This window comes from Sphaerulina musiva (genome assembly GCF_000320565.1).
Source record: "Sphaerulina musiva SO2202 unplaced genomic scaffold SEPMUscaffold_6, whole genome shotgun sequence".
Lineage (NCBI taxonomy): Eukaryota > Fungi > Ascomycota > Dothideomycetes > Mycosphaerellales > Mycosphaerellaceae > Sphaerulina > Sphaerulina musiva.
Genome location: NW_016017388.1, coordinates 1309219 through 1327735, shown reverse-complemented (window position 1 = coordinate 1327735; position 18517 = coordinate 1309219). Strand labels below are relative to the sequence as shown.

The following is an 18517-nucleotide window of genomic DNA, read 5'->3' as shown; positions in this document are numbered from 1 at the left end:
GGCATTCCTGTGAGTCAATGTAGGCTGCATATCTCAACCAGAACACAGCATCCACTCGCTCCTCTCACGATCATGGCTGGTAGAATCGGGCCTGAGAAGCCTCTTCCACATACCGATGAATTCGCCAGCACAGAAGATTATGTGGACTCTCTCTTGGACTTCGTGGGATCAGATGAGACCCTCAGGACACTATGCGGCGGTGTACATATTCTAGACTTCTTCACCAGTGAGCCATCATTGTATGAGCGGATATTGCCTCAGGAATGGCGAGATTTCTTCGCCCAGCAGGATCCCATGCGGATAGTGGATCTACTGCTCAGAGATGACTTGTCTACGTCTGCCGAAAACCGCGAAAAGGAGAGCGTACACTGGCCTCCTCCAAGTCTCTTGGCCTATATACGAAGAGTCAGGAAGCACTTGCTGCTTCGAGAACCAGGTGGGTCGCAGTGCTCGCGTAACAGGCAGGTGAAGAAAGTCCAAAAGCTGGCACGGAATGTGGCTGTGGGCATGAATGTCAAGAAAGTTCATGAGGTTGGCCTCTTTTCTTCATACCTCGACCATCTTGCCTGGTCTATCAGTGACCTTACTGACGAGCCTATATCACATCTTGTGGATTTTGGATCTGGACAAAACTATCTGGGTCGTGCTTTGGCCAGTGAGCCGTATAACAGGAACATCGTGGCCATTGAGAGCAAACAAGCCAATGCTGAAAGAGCAAAGGAGTTTGACATTATGGCAAAACTGGCAGTCAAGCAAAAACTCATGCGGGATAAGAAGGCGTTTAGGAATGGCTTTGATCCCGTGTCTGCCGTTCCCACTCCTGTCGTACCCGCAGACTTACCTACTCCTCCACCTGAACATAACTCCGGTCTTATTACACGTGCTCCCGAAGTCGAGCTAGCAGCATCGGGAAAGGGCAAAATTCAGTACGTTGACCACCGCATCAAGGACGGCGATCTCAAGGACGTAATTGAGCGCATACCAGAAACGTCTACTCCCAAGAATGTCATGGTCATGTCTCTCCACTCCTGTGGAAATCTTGTTCACCATGGTCTTCGCTCCCTCATACTCAACTCTGAAGTCCGCTGCGTAGCAATGGTGGGCTGCTGCTACAACCTTGTCACAGAACGTCTGGGTCCTGCCACCTACAAATTGCCTGAGCTCCGCCCAACTACACATGACCATCCGCGTCTGGAAAAGACAGGAGAAGCCAACGATCCACATGGTTTTCCTATGTCTTCCCGCTTCTGCGATTATCAAGACAGTACTGTCAGCTCTCCCACAAATAATGACAGAGGTGTACGACTGAACATCACCTCCCGAATGATGGCCGTCCAGGCTCCCTCCAATTGGGGACCGGCCGACAGCGACAACTTTTTCACACGACACTTCTACCGCGCTCTCCTGCAACGTATTCTGCTCGACTACGGTGTCGTTGGGCCTCCAAGTCCACAATGTGTGGGAGGCTCCTCACCTGCCGGCCACAGTAGTGGAGGTACACCTATCGTCATCGGTAGTCTTCGCAAGAGCTGCTACGAGAACTTCACTACATATGTTCGAGGCGCACTAGAGAAGTTGGAAGCAAGCTCTGAAAGTGGTGCGCTCTTTCGAGAGAAACTGGGTGGCATCACGGACGAGGCTATAGGGAGGTATGCGGAAGAGTGGAAGGAAGGAAAGAAGAATCTCAGTGTGATTTGGAGCTTGATGGCCTTTTCTGCTGGTGTCATTGAAGCCGCGATTGTGGTCGATCGATGGCTTTGGTTGAAGGAGCAGGAAGAAGTCATTGAGGAGGCCTGGGTCGAGCCTGTTTTTGAGTACAAATTCAGCCCACGGAATCTGGTGATTGTTGGTGTGAGGAAGAGTAAGAAGTGAATCATTTCTTGCTGCGATGAGATACGATCAAGACTGCGTATAGGTCTATGGCAACAGCAAGCCCTGGTCTTTCAGGATAGCCTCGCCGACGTCCCGGCATAATTGCCAAATGCGACGTCCAAGGCTAACGTGTTGTGGTCCGCGCTCTGGCTGTTGTCCTACTCGCCTACCCTGACCATACTGCCGAGCAAAAGTAGAGTGCTCATACTCGCCGATCTCACTGCCAGAATCACTGCTATGCGATGCTGTACGGCCGGAGCCTGGCACCACCGCCGGCACTGGCTCTTCGCGATGTCTCTGATCTGTCCGTCGCAACGTGCTGCTACTAGACCGTCTGCGTTGGGGATTTGCTCTCCTCTCTGAGCTGGCACGATCATGGCGTCGCCTGTAGCTCCGAAGAGATGTTTCTGAATCATCGCTACTGGAGTGCGGCAAGCTGTCGTATCCGGAATCGTATGCGACGAAAATGTCACGTCTCCGACGTCGGGCGCGTAGTGCAATCCTGCGGCGCCTTGAGTCTCGCAAGCCGATAGCATTGCGTTCTTGACCGCGTCTGCTGCTCTCGATTCCAATGGCCATTGCGTATTCCTCGTTGGCACTCGGCTCTGGCGCAGCAGCTTCTCTCTCGCGTCTCATCCGGCGCTCGGTATGGTGTGGTTGAGAGCTGCAACCTCCTCGCAGACCAGGTCTTCGAGCTGGCGCCCTGTCACTTTCACGTTGGTGATGATGCATGTCCATCTCTGCCTGTTGCTGTCGCGCTCCTGCCAGATCCAATCCCCTCCATCCTCGATCATGACGATTCAGAGGCCTGAAGCCAGTATGTGGAGCTCGATGGGCTCTTCGGACATGCCAATGATCTCGAGGGGGTATATTGTCTGGCCACTCATCTTCACGTACATGATGGTGTTGGACCGGGAGCGGCTGACCATGATCAACCGCCCCTCTGCGTCGTCGCTCACCATCTCGGTTCTGCTCAAGTCCCCTCGTATGATGTCGAACATGTTCTCGCAGTTCCTCATGTTGGCGCCTTCGTTGGAAAGCTCTCCTTTCCTGCACATCAAGCATACGTGGCACAGCCCATTGTGCAAAGTCTTCATTTTCTTCGTCAGGAGACTCGGAAGATTCTTCGTCTCCATCCTCGTGGCCAGCAAAAGCGATCTCTTCGGTATACATGGCTTGTTCATCGCCAGGCCGACCATATCTCGGACAACCACCTCGCTGTCGATCCCAATGAGATCCACCTTCCATAGCTGACATTCCACAGAGATAGCAGAACTGTATTCCGCAAGTGCACGTAATATGGTTGCATCCATCCGCCAACTGAACTCTCTGTCGGCAATTCGGACAATCCTGATAATCTCTCCCACGATGCAAACCCTGGAAAGCTGCATCAACCTGTCTTTTCGCAGCATCATCCTCTTCAGGTGGAACACATAAATGATGCCGAATGCGTCTCTCCTCCTCTCCCTCACCACCAGGACGATAAACATCAACACCATGCTCCAAAACAAACTCAAACCGTCTCAAGCATCGCAAACACGTACACAATCCACATCTCCCACACCACTCACACTTTGACTCATCATCCTCATCAACCCCCCATCTCCTTCCTAAAAAAGCCCCACACTCCAACCCCCTCCTCCTCCCCCCGGGAGAAGGAACCTGCTGCTGTCGACAATACACCCTCTCCGCCACAGGACACCTTCTCTCCCGCACCCTCTCATCCAGTCTCATCAGTAGATCCGCATCCAGCACATCTCGAAATTCGCCGTGATGGAGAAGTAATGCACCCCAGCGAGGCGGCCAGGCGGTTTCGTCGATGAGAGCGAGCTCGAATAGTCTTGTGATGCAAGGTTTGCAGATGAGATTGTGCGAGATGGAGTGTGGCGGGCTGAGGAGCTCAGAGGTACATACTGAGCAGGTCCAGGGTGGGTGGGAGCTGCTGGAGGGGATTGGTGGTGGGGGTGGGGGAGGTTGGTTGTTGGTGGTGGTGGTGATATTCATGGATGGGTATCACAATGCAGAGGGTAGGAGACTTTCAGTTCAGGTCAGATCAGAGTGAGAGATTGAGAGGACGATCGGTAGATAGAGCTTCTTCTTCTTCTTCTTTCGTTCTTTCTTCGGTTGTGTAGTGTAAAAAGCAACCCGAAATTCTTTCACGGAAGAAAAGTCATGGCGAGTCAGTTATATGTATTGGGAGAAGAGAGGTATGGAAGAGAGACTGGGAAGGGCAATCTTGTACTATGCTACGCTATGTATTGCAAAGGTATTGTGAAGAGAGGTTGTGGCGACAATTTGCACATACTCAAATCTCAGTACAGATATACCATGATGCGAGGTCGACTGCATCCATCTGTACCAGGAGGACTTCCACGAAAGGCAAAATATCTGATTCCCGATCGATTGCGAGGTGCAGGAATCGTGGTTGTCACTGAGACACATTTGGCCGATTCATGTTTGATGCTCAGGTCTCTGTTTGACTTACTCCCAGATGTCTCACGGTGGAGGTCATATTAGCATGGTCGACGATGAACGAACGAGTGGAGAGTAGGTTCATCGAGAGAGTGTAAGCAGAGTAAGATGCTAGCACGGGAAACGAGTAGTTTTCTCCCTCGTATGCGGAGCCAGCCATGTGGGCAGTTTTCATCATTCATGTTACCCCAACGCCTTGCCTTGCCTCGCCATGCCGTACCGTGCTATGCTACTTGACAGTTCGATCGCTAATATAAGTTCAGGTAGTGAGGGTCGGTCCTCATGGAAAGTGTGCAAAGTGGAAAATGGGCCGTGCCACGAAAGAGCTTTCAGGCTCAACTTCTGCGACTGCTTTGTCGAGCAGCTTGTCCAGCTCCCTGTTCGGAGAAGCCAAGGATTGCTCGCGTCCAGCGTCTTCTGCCCTCATCAGGTCTCATTGAACAGTTTGGCAGTAACATCGCCCAGATATTCTTCCTCCAGCTCGTAGTACTCCCCATCAGCCTTGTCAATGCCCACCCATTCGAAGGCTGCCACAATCTGCTCGACTCCGAACCCCATTTCGGTGAACTGGTTAATCATGCGTTGGTTGTAACCATGGTAGCTAGCCACTCGTGCAGCTTCCTTTCTCTGCTTTTCCGCCTTGTCCTCGGCCTTCTTTTGCTCTTTCTCGTCCAACGAACTACTTGCTCCACCTTTCCCGGTACCGGGGCGTGGCGGAGGAGCATGGGCGTATAAGATGGCCCACTCCCTCGCGACATGTTTGAACTGCTCGGGACGCGTAAGTAGCATACTGGCAACTTCTGCATCTTGAGGGTCCTTGGGTTCTGGCGAGCTCAGCAGACTTTGCAGTGAGATCAGGGCGCTCTTCAGCGTCAAGACGGGCGACCAAGCAGTACCAAGGGTGTCTAAGCAGATGGCTCCCGTTTGAGAGCTGACATTGGGATGCCAGATCTTGGTCAGGAATCTCATCTCGGGGGGCTTGAAAGGATACTCGCCCGTTATCCGGATGTCGATCTGATATAAGCCACCTTCGTAGGGAGTGTCTGGCGGACCGGTGAAGGAGCCAGTGAAGCGGGTGAAGTCAGATATATCGCTGTTTCCCTGCGGATCAGTGATTCTTATGCCAGAGTGTGAGTCCTTGATGATGTCCGCTATCTCTTTCTGCAGACGCCGAGTCCGGTTGGTGGCCATGGCGAAGGTGGGGTGGTGGTGGTGTTTTCGTCGTCGTCGTTCTTCGGTGGTACGTGGGGGTGTGGAAGAGCACAGAGAGGGCGGAGATCAAGGAGAGAAAGAGAAAGACTGCCTCAGTCGAGGCTCAAGTGCGTCCGGGCGAGCTGAGAAAGAAGGTAAGGGAAGCGAAGCGAAGGGAAGGGAATAGGTAAGGCAAGTCAGCTTGCGCGGTGTCAGTCAACCAATTCCTGACGGATTATTGATGAGAATGTCGTGAATGACGAGTGAGTTGAATGCTGGTGTGGTGAGTGTGGGTGTGAGTGTGAGTGTGTTACTGTAGTGAAGTTGGTCTTAGCAAGTTAGTTCTATGTGTTGTAGTAAGTTGATTCAGTAGCTCGAGCTGTGGGGATCATGTCATCGGCAGGCAGGCACAGGCAGGCGCGTGCTTCGTCACGGCCGAGTACCTGTCACCCATCGACCGTCCCGATCCCATCTCCGTCCATCAAACAACACAACACCACATCATCCGACACCACCTTACCTCCATCCACCGACACCGACACCTACACCGACACCGACACCTCCCTCACGACGCCCTGACACCGCGGGGAGCATCCTCAGAACATGGTGCGCGCCGCCATCACCTTTCCCATTCGCTCATGGTGATGATAAGGTCAAGCTAACAGCGACGATAGGGTCAGAACCAGTCTGGCCTCGGTGGTCCCGGTGGCCCCGGAGGTCCTGGAGGCGATGATAACAAGAAAAAGGACGGAAAGAAGGATAAGCCCAAGTACGAGCCGCCGCCACAGCCCACCACGCGCATCGGCCGCAAGAAGAAGAAGCAGGCTGGTCCCAACGCTGCCGCAAAGCTGCCCACGGTCTACCCGACTGCGCGATGCAAGCTCCGATATCTGCGCATGCAGCGCGTCCACGATCACCTGCTGCTGGAAGAGGAGTTTGTGGAGAACCAGGAGCGATTACGGAAAGCCAAGACGGCAAACGAGAAGGCTGCGCCTGTGGGAGCAGAGGCTGATGACAGGAATGCCGACGAACGGAGTCGTGTCGATGATATGCGAGGTTCCCCCATGGGCGTGGGCAACCTGGAGGAGCTCATCGACGATGACCACGCCATTGTCTCATCGGCAACCGGACCGGAGTATTACGTCTCCATCATGTCTTTCGTCGACAAGGACCTGCTCGAACCTGGCGCGTCCATCTTGCTACATCACAAGAGTGTGTCGGTTGTTGGTGTCCTGACCGATGATGCCGATCCCGCGGTGAGTGTGATGAAGCTCGACAAGGCTCCCACAGAGTCGTACGCAGATATCGGAGGTCTGGAACAGCAGATTCAAGAGGTTCGCGAAGCCGTCGAGCTACCACTCCTTCATCCCGAGCTATACGAAGAGATGGGTATCAAGCCTCCAAAGGGTGTCATCTTGTATGGTGCTCCCGGTACAGGAAAGACGCTTCTCGCCAAAGCTGTCGCCAACCAAACATCCGCCACCTTTTTGCGAATCGTCGGCTCCGAGCTGATCCAAAAATACCTTGGTGACGGTCCACGACTGGTCCGCCAGCTCTTCCAAGTCGCAGCGGAGAATGCCCCTTCGATAGTCTTCATTGACGAGATTGATGCCATCGGCACGAAGCGATACGACAGCACGAGCGGAGGAGAGCGCGAGATCCAGAGAACCATGTTGGAGCTGCTCAATCAGTTAGACGGTTTCGATGATAGAGGAGATGTCAAGGTGATTATGGCTACGAACAAGATTGAGACGCTCGACCCAGCCTTGATTCGTCCTGGGCGTATTGATCGCAAGATCTTGTTCGAGAATCCCGATCAGAACACCAAGAAGAAGATCTTCACACTACACACGGGCAAGATGAACTTGGCGGAAGATGTGGATCTGGATGAGTTCATCAGCCAAAAGGACGATTTGAGTGGTGCGGATATCCGCGCAATTTGCTCTGAAGCTGGTCTGCTGGCGCTGAGAGAGCGGAGAATGAGAGTCAACATGACGGACTTTAGAGCTGCGAGGGAGAGTGTGTTGAAGACGAAGACCGAGGGCGAGCCCGAGGGTTTGTACTTGTAAAGAAGAAGAGATACACAGAGTGGGTTGCTCGCTGGACGTCTATTCAGTGAGTGTTGTATTATCATGGTAGCTCGCTGAACTGATGAAGTTTGCACTCTTTGGTGACAGCAGCAACAGCGAGATCAATAGAGACTTTGTTCAGCGGTGGCATCGTGACTCGTATCATCCTCCTTGGGATACTTAGTCCCCTCGTTTCCTACACGTGCTAATGTCCCGAGTGAAGGCCAAACTCGTACTTGTTTCTTCCTCGCCGAATACGAGCGATTTGGATTACTTTGCACTGCTCATCAAGAACTATGCACGGATAAGAGAAACGTCGATACTACTACTAATACTACTATCTCAGTACTCAATGAGTCCAAGATCATCTGCTCGGAGGGAAATGGCAGAAATGGATGGAGTAAGTATCACTATCACAGGCGAAAAAGACGGGCGATAGCTTTCTGACTGCCGACGTGCTGGGGTAGGTATATACATATACAGTTATACACCGAGATTTCTATACTTGTATCCTTGTCTCAGTTCATCAATCAAGCCTTGCAACTGTGATCGGATACATCCCCACGGGTGCTTTGCCGCCCGTCATCATCCCCCAGTTTCCCAACAACCACATCTTCCCTTCTCTCCCCACCCAACGACGCCATCTCTTCCTCGTCCTTCTTCTTCTTCTTCCTCTCATCCCTCACCTGCAACGCATAACACACGCCCGTCATCACGGCCGTAAACGCCCCCATGGCAATCATGGCGCAACTCCCCTCAAACCACCGCGGAGCCTGCGTCGTATTATAAAACAACAAACTCCACCAGAGATAAAATGCAATACTGAACATATTCATACTCGCCAGCACAACCGAACGCATCGCATCATCGTGGCGCGTGAGATCATTTGCCCAAGCGAAAAATACCGTTTGACCGGCAGATTGACAACCATTGAGAATCAGAGCGGCGAATTTCGAAGCTCGATGAGATGAAGATGAGGGGGAGAGCATCAGACCTCCAGAGATGATGGCTGTAATGGCCAAAAAGACTCCTGCGTGCAACCGGTTGCGTCGCGGGTTGGAATCGCTGTACCATCCCAGGGCCAACGTGGCGATGATTCCGAGGGCAGAGACAGAGGAAGGGATGTAGTTGATTTGAGGCGTGGAGAAATCTCCTGCAGAACCGGATTTGAGCCACAGTTGGAAAATGGCATTGCTCGTGAACATTTCCGTGTTGGAGCCGGCGATCCAGAGCCATACAAACGCCCACCATTGCCAGGAGAGGAGCACGCGTTTGAAAAGTGATGGACCGAGGACTCCGCGCGCAGTGGTCACGGGGGGTAAACGCTCAATGGCGAGAGTCTTTTCTCGTGCACTGAGATATTTTGCCGTGGTGCTGTGCGGTGTATCTGGGAACGCGAAGAAGCCATAGATACTAATGGGGAAAGTAATGAGAAAATCAATCACAAACAACCATCTCCAACCCGCCAGTCCAGCTTTTCCATTTAGATTTTTGAAAATCGAACCTTGCAGAATGCCGGAAAAGAGAGTCCCCGCGAGTCCCGAACTGGTGAAAATGGCGGTTCGTTTCCCAATTTCTTCGGGTTTATACCAACTTCCCAAAATCCACTGCACACCCACAAAGCACGAAGACTCGAAACATCCTTGCCAAAACCTAATCACCATAATCTGCCACGGATGCCGCGTGAAGCCCGTTCCCAACGTCAAGAGGCCCCAACACGCACACGTGACAGGTAACCAGATGCGAGGGGGAATTTTTTGCAAAATCAAATTGTTGGGGATTTGGCCGAGGAGGTAGCCGGAGTAGAAAATGGTGTTGATTTGATTGAGTTGTGTGCCGGAAAAGTGCAAATCTTCGCGTGCGCCGGATACGTAGGCGTTGGCGAGGTTGGCGCGGTCGAGGTAGTTTACCCAGTACATGAGACAGACGTAGGAGAGAATGAACCAGTCGAGTTTGAAGAGGAGGTGGCTTTCTTCGTGCGTGGAAGGGGGTTCGCCCCAGATGGCGACGCGGAGGGAGTGGAGGATTTTTCCCATTTTTTCTTTCTTCTTCTTTCTGCTACCTCCTAGGAGTGCTGGCTTGCTGGTTTCTGGCTGGTTGGCTGCTATTTGTCGACGACCTAGTAGCCTGTAATCCTCTCCCTCTCTCTCTTTATTTCAAAAAAGATATACAGTACCTTCCACCCAAAAGTCAGTTCAAAACTACCAGTCTCCAAAACCATAACAAAAATCAGTTTTCCAGCAATGGTATAATATAGTATCGTACCTACGGTAGCACAACAGAAAGTAACAGACTACCTATCATCTAGGAGAGATAATCAAATGCATGCATGCATGGCCTATCTTTTGGGCTCTAAAAACACCCAAAAAAGTTGCCTATCACGGCCGAGTCGACATCTCAAAGAATTCGAAAGTGGAAATCCCCACCAAGAAAAAACCATGTGTTTCTTTCTTTTCTTTTTCTGCCCTGAGAGGGGTCGTTTAACGGATAGATGGGGAATTGGAATGTATGAGATGAACTGTTATATGCTTTAGACGGTTCGAAAAAAAATGCAAGTTTTCTTTTCGTCGATCTTTTACGAGATGGTTTACGAGATGCGAGAGACGCACAGAAAGAAAAAGTGGGCGGCGGGACAGAATTTTTATGGGGAAGAAAAGCTTGGCGGGTGGGACTTGTGGGTCCGGGAACTTCACACTTTCTCCTACCTCCTAGGTACAAGGTATGCACGATAGAGAGAGAGGGATTTTATTTTTATTTTTGCTTTTGCTTTTATTTATTTTTGTTTTTTCTTTTCAAAAGGCTTCAATCAGATACTGATGTACTGTCCCAAAAAAAGAAAGAAGAAGAAGAAAAATAAAAATAAAAATAAAAAGAACCAGCAGTAGAACATCGGATGATAGGTAGTAATAGATCCGTCTTTGACTTCTAAATATCTACAAGAAACACAAAATTTCCTCGATCTATATCAAAAAAAACAAAACTCCTCTTCACTCCTCTTCACTCCTCCTCTAGCACCTCCCAATCATTCAGTCATTCATAATGACCTTACACAAATATGTACAATATGATCCTCCATCATCCCATCTAAGCATTAAGCTGGTGGTTCCACAGGTCATGCGTAGGGCGAGCGGAGAAAGTGCTAACGCCCAAGAGACCAGCCATCTGTGCACTAGAGAGATAGATAACATCCTTGGAAACGAACCATCTCAAACCCTCGGTGCAAGGAGGCGTGGTGAGAGAACCCTTATAAGTCCAAAAGTTTTTATAGTTGTTCGATTCCTTCAGGGCCAAGTTCAAGTTGAGAGTAATGTCGGACATGGTGCGGTTTTCGAAAATGGTGGGGAGATCCATCTTCTCGAACTGTTGGTAGAAAGCGGATCCGGTGGGAGTCTCGTAGTCATCCTCGTCCAAGGCGAGATCGAGGAGGAATCCGACGACGGCACGAGGGTTGCCTTCGGCGTCGTAGTGGACGTAGTGGAGTTCGCCCTTGGGACGACGACCGTCGACTGAGTGTTCGGCGGGTGCGTGCGTGTGCCAGCTGCGGAAGTAAGCCGTCTCTTTCTGGCCATCTTGCTCAAAGACGATGTGCGCGGCGGTGGTGTTGTCGTCGGCGGTGGGGATGGCGAATTGTGGGCCAAAGTCCCAGTTGTTCATCGTTCCCACGAGAGCGTCTGGGTAGCTGAAGGTGGGTGGCTTGCTGCGGGCGAGTCCGTCCCTGGTCTTGAATGCAATGGGCGATTGTTGGGTGCCGGAGAAGCAAGCTCCCCAAGCTGATGACACACGTCATGGTTAGCGATGAGTGGTGTTGGTGGTGGTGGTGGTGGACTACTCGAGGGGGTCGGGACTCACCTGGGTTCTGTGTGTTCCACTCTTCCGACTGGTCAAAGGTCCAGCCTCTGGTGTCTTCGACAACGTTGGGAATGTGTTGACGCTTGACAATGTGGGCGGGGTGGACGCCATCACGCTTGTACAGTTCTGGTGCACAGGCAGATGCAAGGGCGGAGATGGCCATCAGGCCGAGCGCTTGCTGGGTGAACATGTTTTCGTTTTTGTTTCTTTCTTCTCGTTAGGAAAAAGAGGAGTGATGATTAGAGTAGTCTGAAGGTCGTAGCTGTAGCTGTAGCTGTGTAGCTGTAGTGTAGGGAACTGGTGGTGGTGCTGAGCTGCTCAATGCATCATGTATAGCGCAGGTCGTCTAGTCTTTTATACATCACCAGGTTGGGTACGTGGACGCCCGTACACATCGCAGTCCGACATTGATGCCGCTGTGTGTCTCGCGTTTCTGTATGAACCGGCTTGCCCAGAGACCCGGTCTGCGGCCAAGTGATACTACCCAGTGCGGTTGACGTTTGCAGAGCGGCGAGCGCACGAACACCACCCTCCTGTGCCCCGGAGTACACCGCAAGGGGGCTATCCGCTAAGGATGGATCACCCCAGGTCTATATGGAAGAGCACGAGTATTCATCTTGTATGGCTTGGCGAGTGTGAGTGTTGCACTCTGCATCGTGTGATTTCTTTTTTTTTTTTTTTTTTTTCCTTCTTCTTTCTGCATTTTGCCTAGCAGCTTGCTTGAGACGCGAATTTCCTCATCCTGTGCATTTTGCGCCCATTATGACGGTTGATCGTCACCAGGTGTACAGTAGCCTGAACTTGTTGACTTCGTGTATGTTCCACGTGGTAGTCTAATAGCCGCCGTCTAGGCGTCTCGTGGCTCTGGAGGCGGAAGCGAGGTTCAGCCGGGGACGCCATGCGCAGTTTTGTGCACCGAAGAGTTTGTGAGCATCCCTGCTATATTTCTTCGCAGAGACTGGGAGTACCTAGGTACTGACCGTGTACTGACCGTACTGTAGGAGGTACCTCGTTTTAGTCTACGAGACCCTTGTCCATGAGTCCTGGTCGAAGAGTTCTGTAGGAGGCAGGTAGGTACCTGACTGAGTCTACTTCTCTAATCCATTAGCTCTCGTCGATTCGTTAGCTCTAGCCCCATGAGCCCTTAGTCAATATTGGTTCTAGCTTCGTCAATATTAGTTCTAGCTGCGTCAATATTAGTTCTAGCTTCGGCTCTGGGCCAACACTAGCGTCACATGCAGCCTGGCCGCACCAGAGATCCGAGACAAGATGGCGACTAGATGTTTCCCGTTTCTGGCTCTCTGCGTCGTCTGCGACGTGCTAGTCAAGTCTCCCAATTTGCCCTGGTTCCAGGAGTCCAGGCACATGACGCCCGTGACTGGGCGGCCGGCGCCCTCATATTCGCGCGGGAGCGGACTTCGGTCGTTGGGCGTCTAAGTGGTGGTACAACCTCCTATGGACATTTCGAGGGCATTGCACTCCACTGGGACAGTAAGAATCAAACAGGTACCTCCTACCGTACTGGCCTGGTAGCGTAGTAGTGTACTGAGAAGTGGCCTAATAACGGGTCGACCAATTCGCAAAATGCCGCCTCCACCGCCGCCGCCGCAGCCGCCGCCCAAGAGAAGTGGTGCAGTCAATATACGACGTACCTATTACACACGAGTGATGGAAAATCCATAACGCACGTCGACGGTCGCTCTTGGACTGTTAGCGATCTGCAGTGCCGACAGAACGTGCTGCCGGCGACGTCTTCGGCCTCACATTGACGATGGCCGAAAAGGCGCTTCTCACAGGCGAAAACCTTGGCGGCTATCGGGGCTCGCTAGGCATGTTTTAGGTGGTAGCACTCTTCGGCAACTCTTACTCTCTCTCTCTCTCTCTCACACACACACACACGCACACACACACTCAGTCCTCTCTTCCCTCTACTCCACTCCTCCTCTTCCTCCTCCTCCCTCTGCCCTCTCCGGCCCTCCGGCTCCCACCACTACCACATCTAGTAATGCACTACTGTACACTACCATATCTCGCCCGAATCGCCTCCTCTCGGCTGTCTTGCCTGTTCGGGGCCCACATTTTCGCTTAACTGCGGGGATTTCAAAGCTGCATCCCCAAGGAATCAACCGAGCGATAGCAGGAGATGCAGTCCTGGGGCTTGAGCGAAATCCCGAAGTCCAGGACGAGTCGACCGCTTAGAAGCCTGCCGCACATCAATATAGATGAATTGTGTGGAGACGAGCCGCGTGCGTGATCGTGGTCGACCAAATGACAGGACTGCACACTATCGTAGTATGTTTCGGTCCTATCAATCCTGAGACTTCATACACTATCGTGCATCATCACAGACTCATGCAGTCATAATATGATAATCAGGTCTCTTCTCGGGAAAATGTCAGTAGGCTACGCCAAGGACATCCCAATCATCCCCAATCACTGGAAGGCGCAGCAGCCAGATGGAACACGTGTTGAGCACGGATCCCGGAAGGCGATCGTTGGCGCTGCTGTTCGGACTGTGAGCGTACGACTGCCTACCTTAGTGAGTACATTGTATCCTCCTACCAAGACTCCAGGACTGGCGCGATCGTGTCTGGTATAGCACAGCCAGGACGGATACACCATCCGACTGTGTCTAAGAAGGACTGATGTCGTGACGTACTGGACTCTGCCATGGGAAGACCACATTGTGCCCAGAGTCTTGGTTCCTTCTCTGTAGAGTTGATGCAATAATAATTCCCTCAAATTCGTTGCTGCTATGCCCTACCTTAGAGGGAGCTGAGAACGAGAGGCTGCGCCACGCTGCCTGTCTGCAATGTCTCATCTTCCACACGCATTGGCTCTTCACGGGGATCACGGGAAGACCACGATCTACTCATGCCGCCTCCTTGTAGACACGAAGAAGCCCTGTATGGCAGCCATCATGAAGCTCGCGGAAGTCGGTATCGGCAACTGGAGAGATACGGTCAAGGGAGGGATAGCCATAGTCGCAGGCCTTGGTAAGCCCGATAGTCTTCGATTCATGCCTATGGATAGGTCGGACAGGGAAGGGCGTAGCAGGGAGTAGTCGATGCGATGACATCCTCGCAGAATGCCTCCTAGTGCCAGAGTGTTTGATTGCTTAGATTTGTAATCAGCCAAATCATTCATCATCAGTTTGATAGTATCACTGTGGTTTTTGGCCTCTCGCAAACACTTCAATCCGAACTCATTGAACCTCGTTGAAGATCAGTGGGTCCTCTTGGCGCGTAGGCCGGCTTCGGATAGCTTCGTATAGAGCGAGCGACTCGAGACACCTCCTAGGAGGGTAGGTGAGTGGGCAGAGTGGAGCGGCGTCCACCAATGGTGATAGGGGTACCTGATATAATGGTATAAAGTCTTGACTCTTCGGCAATCAACCTGAAATCAACCACCATCAGTCTTGTTCCGGTTCGTAACTACTCTTGAATATCAATCACAGTCAGTCGGCAATCAAGGCGTAGGCCTGGTGTTTCTTGCTATGCACGACAAGTTGGTGCCTATGATGTTGCGTAATCCGAGCGATCTGGCTCTTCCTCAACAATGGATCCAGGTCGGCGTCGACAAAGCTCGCCTTATGGCCTCGTGAATGAAGCCCGGTTCGCACGGAGCATGAATGTGCCGGTGATGTACGAGATCTGTGGCTTTGCTCACGAGCCGAAGCACGTGTGTGTAGGCAGTGGAGGGTAGAGGTAGGAGGTAGACTTTCGGCAGGTGATCGACGAGCCCACGCGCAACGCGTATCCGAAGGAGGCAAACCAGGTAGGAGGTAGACTTCTCGGGAAGCTTTGGAGGCGGTTGGCGGGACGTAGTGCAACCCCACGACAGAGTCGGCACCGTTTAGGCGGGAAGCAGCGGACTGCTAACACAGATATAGATGGGAGTCGCCACCATGATCTCGCAATACTTCTTGGCATAGAAACAGTCATGAGTGAGTGAACTGGAGTTGCTGGTTTGCTGGGTACCGTATAGGGGATGGGATATGAGCAGGCGGTCAGGATGTTGAACTTGCTGATGTCTGTGATGGCGTACCTTGTGCACGGAAGCACTGGAATGACTGCTCGACTTCAATAATGGATGGCATCTTTATGCACACCTTAGGTATTCAAGAACGAAGATGGGTGACGAAAGTGCATATTGGTGAGGATACGAGTTATGAGTTGGGAGTTGGGAGTACATCCATACCTAGTACCTCCTGTGTTGTTTGTCGCTGCCACTTAGAATTACGCGTTTGCCTTACGTCATCATACTAGTAGTCAGTCAGTCTACCTACAGTGGGAAATTGAGACTACCAGGTAAAATAGAAAACAAAATCACTTGTACAAGGTATTCAATCATTATTTCGTTATTCGTTATTCGTTGTTCGTTATTCGTTTTCGACGTTTCAAAAGAGAACAAAAAGAACGCTCAGTATCCTCCCTCTCATCGTCACATAAATCTGCGCTAATCTCCCAACCCGACCTTTCCCATCCGCGTAATGGTGGCAAGTAAATTTGCGACCGAGTAAGAGAGAGAGAGCGAGATATGAGGAGCAAGTAGACCAAGAAGCAAAGCTAGGTGGGAAGGACAAGAATAACAAAAATGCAGGTTCAAGAAGTTAGAAAAACAAAAGAAAAGAAAACAAAACAAAAACACAAAAAAAAACAAAAAACAAAGATTCGCGGGACCAGATTCCAGAAGTATATGCACACACAACACAGCCTTGAAACCAGATCTCTCTGAAAAGCAAGCATATGTCGTTTGTATGCAGCGACTTCGCCGAGTGGCCAAGTCCTTGGATATCGTCTCGAGTTGGAAATCACCAGCCAACTAGCCATCTCCTCAATTCTCAAAAAGCTCTGGAAAAAAGGGCGTGTCGCAGGGAAAGCCATCGTGGGACTGATAGTAGTCGACAGGAACACTCTCGTCCGCTACTTCGCCCACAGAACGCTCAGGTGGTGGTGGTGGTGGTGGTGGTGGTGGTACTGTGTGGGGTTGAAGACCCAAGACGGCATCTGCATCTGCATCGCTCTTGACCCGGCCCGAAGATGCAATATCTTCACTTGCACTAGAGCCGATTTCTATGACATTGGCTTTGCCATTGCCATCGTACTGAGAGGAGGATTCGATAGGAAGCTCGCGGGAGGAGTTCTCGTGGTAAGGGTCCTGCTGCACCACCTGCGGACGGTATGCGAGGGGGTAGGAAGGCTTATAGAGGAAGGAGGAGAGATTGGAGTCGGGGAGGAGTCGATCATATGAGAATGAAGGGGTCGAGGCGAGTTGGTTCATAGGATATGGTGGTGGAGTGGGAGCTGGAGTAGGAGCTGGGAGAATGCCCCCATTGTACCCGACGCCGAAGGCACCCATAAAGTTGGTTTCGCCAAACGTCTTGTAACCTGGATTCGGGATACCGAAATTGCCCAGCGACGGACCGCGCATCTGGTTGGACTCCATATGCGGCATACGCAACAACTCGGGGTTATTGTGGGAGAGGCCGACCTGGGGATTCTGGGCCCAGCCGTTTTGGAAGGTCGTGTTCTGGTAGGTCGTGTTCTGGTGAGCGGGATACTGGCATCCGCTGTTCTCGTGGCGCGTGTATGCATTGCTCGTGTTGGCCACGGAGGGAATTGGCATCTCCCACGGGTGAGAGTAGGATGGCTCAGTGAACAAAGTGGTCGGTCCCGGCGTGACAGGCGGTTCGAGGTCGAAGATGAAGTCCAGGCCATTGGCGCCGGCACTCTCTTCCTGCATCTGCGTCGTCGTCGCTGTCTTCTTGCGACTATTTCTCAACTTGCGTGCAGCCTCGCGGGCATCGCGGGCAACCTTCGCATTCTTGATGTTCTCCTCCAATGCTTTGGCGCCCTTGGTCTTCTTCTTGTTGGCCCCAGTCTCTGGTTTCGTTGTGGAAAGATCATTATTCGTGTCTGTGGAAAGTCCATAATGTATTTTGGGCTTCTTAAGTGGCGCCTCCTTCTGCTCTCCCTCATGGTTGCTGATATCAACCTCGTCATCGTTCTTGTCTTCGGGCTCGCGCTTGGTGCCGTCGGCGCGTGTCGGTGTTGGCTGTGGAGAAGGGAGCCCTTGCTTGGGCTTGCGTGGCCGCTTCTTGAACCACTGTGGCGGGTTGTCCAGGTGCGCTTTCTCGCGGTCTTTGCGAACCTTGACGAGATGCTGCTTGATCGCCTCTCCGGTGGGCTTTCCTTCGATATGAGTGCCGACAGCGTCCCAATCGAATTGGAGACCCTGCTTGAGCAGCTCATACTCGACGATAAGCGGTAACGCTTGGTCATGGTCCGCTAGAGGATAGAAATGTCAGCTTCGTGTCGTCAGTGGACGAACGTCAGGCCACACGTGGACGTACGGTTCCAGCGTACGAGCGTGCGACCCAAGGTCTTGCGGTTCAGTGGGCGACGACCAGTTGGAGGTGTGGAAGACATGTCAGCCATGTCAGCCATGTATGCCTCGCTGAGTGATGAACCAGGTGTAGGGTGGACTGGTGTATGGCTGATTGTCGTAGGTATCAAGCGATAACAGCGAGGAACTATGACTGGAGGATGAAGAGATGTTGGAAGCTGTGCATGTAGTGCAGGTGGAAGACGAAGGTATGTTGCTCTTGGTACAAGAGGTATATATATTGATATTATAAGCATCTAGGGTCATTGCCCGGAACAAGCCGTCTCGACCTATACACTTCGAGTGAATGGGCAATAGCGGAAAGGCGGTGTAGTGTTCATAGTAATAAGAATGGAAGGAGCATACAGGTAGGTAGTGTGGACTTAGGCTGGTAGCCGAGTGAATCTCTCGCACATAGCTTAGCAATTCGACACTGGTATTGCTATTACAAGTTTCTAAGGCCTTTGCCCGGAACAAGCCGTCTCAACCTATACACTTCGAATGAATGAGCAATAGCACAAAGGCGGTGTAGTATTCATAGTAAACAAGAATGGAAGGAGTAAGCACGTAGGTGGTGTAGACTTAGACTGGTGGCCGAGTGAACTTCTCGGATATGACTTAGCGATCGACAACTGTATTGCCATTACGTGTATCCAGGGTCCTTGTCCAGAACAATC

At 51.8% G+C, this 18517-nt stretch overlaps 9 protein-coding genes across 9 annotated transcripts; 4 read left to right on the top strand and 5 right to left on the bottom strand.

Annotated features, from left to right (window-relative positions):
* Positions 1-72: 72 nt before the first annotated feature.
* On the top strand, positions 73-1872 carry SEPMUDRAFT_164404 (uncharacterized protein; the record flags this gene model as incomplete). Its single annotated transcript, XM_016908113.1, has 1 exon — positions 73-1872. One exon carries the CDS (start codon positions 73-75, stop codon positions 1870-1872), a length of 1800 nt encoding a protein of 599 aa, XP_016760227.1.
* Positions 1873-1917: 45 nt separating this feature from the next.
* On the bottom strand, positions 1918-3484 carry SEPMUDRAFT_134023 (uncharacterized protein; the record flags this gene model as incomplete). The annotated part of the gene is made up of 1 exon (XM_016902603.1): positions 1918-3484. The coding sequence occupies exon 1, from the start codon at positions 3127-3129 to the stop codon at positions 1918-1920; it is 1212 nt and encodes a 403-aa protein (XP_016760226.1). The 5' UTR covers positions 3130-3484.
* SEPMUDRAFT_46988 (uncharacterized protein) lies at positions 3130-3876 on the bottom strand (the record flags this gene model as incomplete). The annotated part of the gene is made up of 3 exons (XM_016909024.1): positions 3130-3288; positions 3382-3498; positions 3535-3876. Coding segments are annotated over 3 exons (618 nt in total), but the record flags the coding sequence as incomplete, so codon positions are not given.
* A 410-nt stretch (positions 3877-4286) lies between these two features.
* SEPMUDRAFT_149872 (ubiquitin-conjugating enzyme) lies at positions 4287-5821 on the bottom strand. Its single transcript, XM_016905825.1, has one exon. It carries the CDS (start codon positions 5533-5535, stop codon positions 4771-4773), a length of 765 nt encoding a protein of 254 aa, XP_016760224.1. The 5' UTR covers positions 5536-5821; the 3' UTR covers positions 4287-4770.
* A 214-nt stretch (positions 5822-6035) lies between these two features.
* SEPMUDRAFT_149871 (proteasome regulatory particle subunit Rpt2) lies at positions 6036-7750 on the top strand. The gene is made up of 2 exons (XM_016905824.1): positions 6036-6141; positions 6210-7750. The coding sequence occupies exons 1-2, from the start codon at positions 6139-6141 to the stop codon at positions 7602-7604; spliced, it is 1398 nt and encodes a 465-aa protein (XP_016760223.1). The 5' UTR covers positions 6036-6138; the 3' UTR covers positions 7605-7750.
* Positions 7751-8134: 384 nt separating this feature from the next.
* Positions 8135-9640, bottom strand: SEPMUDRAFT_156949 (MFS general substrate transporter; the record flags this gene model as incomplete). Its single annotated transcript, XM_016907707.1, has 1 exon — positions 8135-9640. The coding sequence occupies one exon, from the start codon at positions 9638-9640 to the stop codon at positions 8135-8137; it is 1506 nt and encodes a 501-aa protein (XP_016760222.1).
* An 870-nt stretch (positions 9641-10510) lies between these two features.
* On the bottom strand, positions 10511-11616 carry SEPMUDRAFT_67697 (carbonic anhydrase; the record flags this gene model as incomplete). Its single annotated transcript, XM_016909791.1, has 2 exons — positions 10511-11374; positions 11454-11616. The coding sequence occupies 2 exons, from the start codon at positions 11614-11616 to the stop codon at positions 10689-10691; spliced, it is 849 nt and encodes a 282-aa protein (XP_016760221.1). The 3' UTR covers positions 10511-10688.
* A 1421-nt stretch (positions 11617-13037) lies between these two features.
* SEPMUDRAFT_118047 (uncharacterized protein) lies at positions 13038-13293 on the top strand (the record flags this gene model as incomplete). The annotated part of the gene is made up of 2 exons (XM_016901398.1): positions 13038-13088; positions 13168-13293. The coding sequence occupies 2 exons, from the start codon at positions 13038-13040 to the stop codon at positions 13291-13293; spliced, it is 177 nt and encodes a 58-aa protein (XP_016760220.1).
* Positions 13294-17674: 4381 nt separating this feature from the next.
* SEPMUDRAFT_149870 (uncharacterized protein) lies at positions 17675-18208 on the top strand. Its single transcript, XM_016905823.1, has 2 exons — positions 17675-18049; positions 18102-18208. Exon 1 carries the CDS (start codon positions 17757-17759, stop codon positions 17976-17978), a length of 222 nt encoding a protein of 73 aa, XP_016760219.1. The 5' UTR covers positions 17675-17756; the 3' UTR covers positions 17979-18049; positions 18102-18208.
* The last annotated feature ends 309 nt before the right edge of the window (positions 18209-18517 follow it).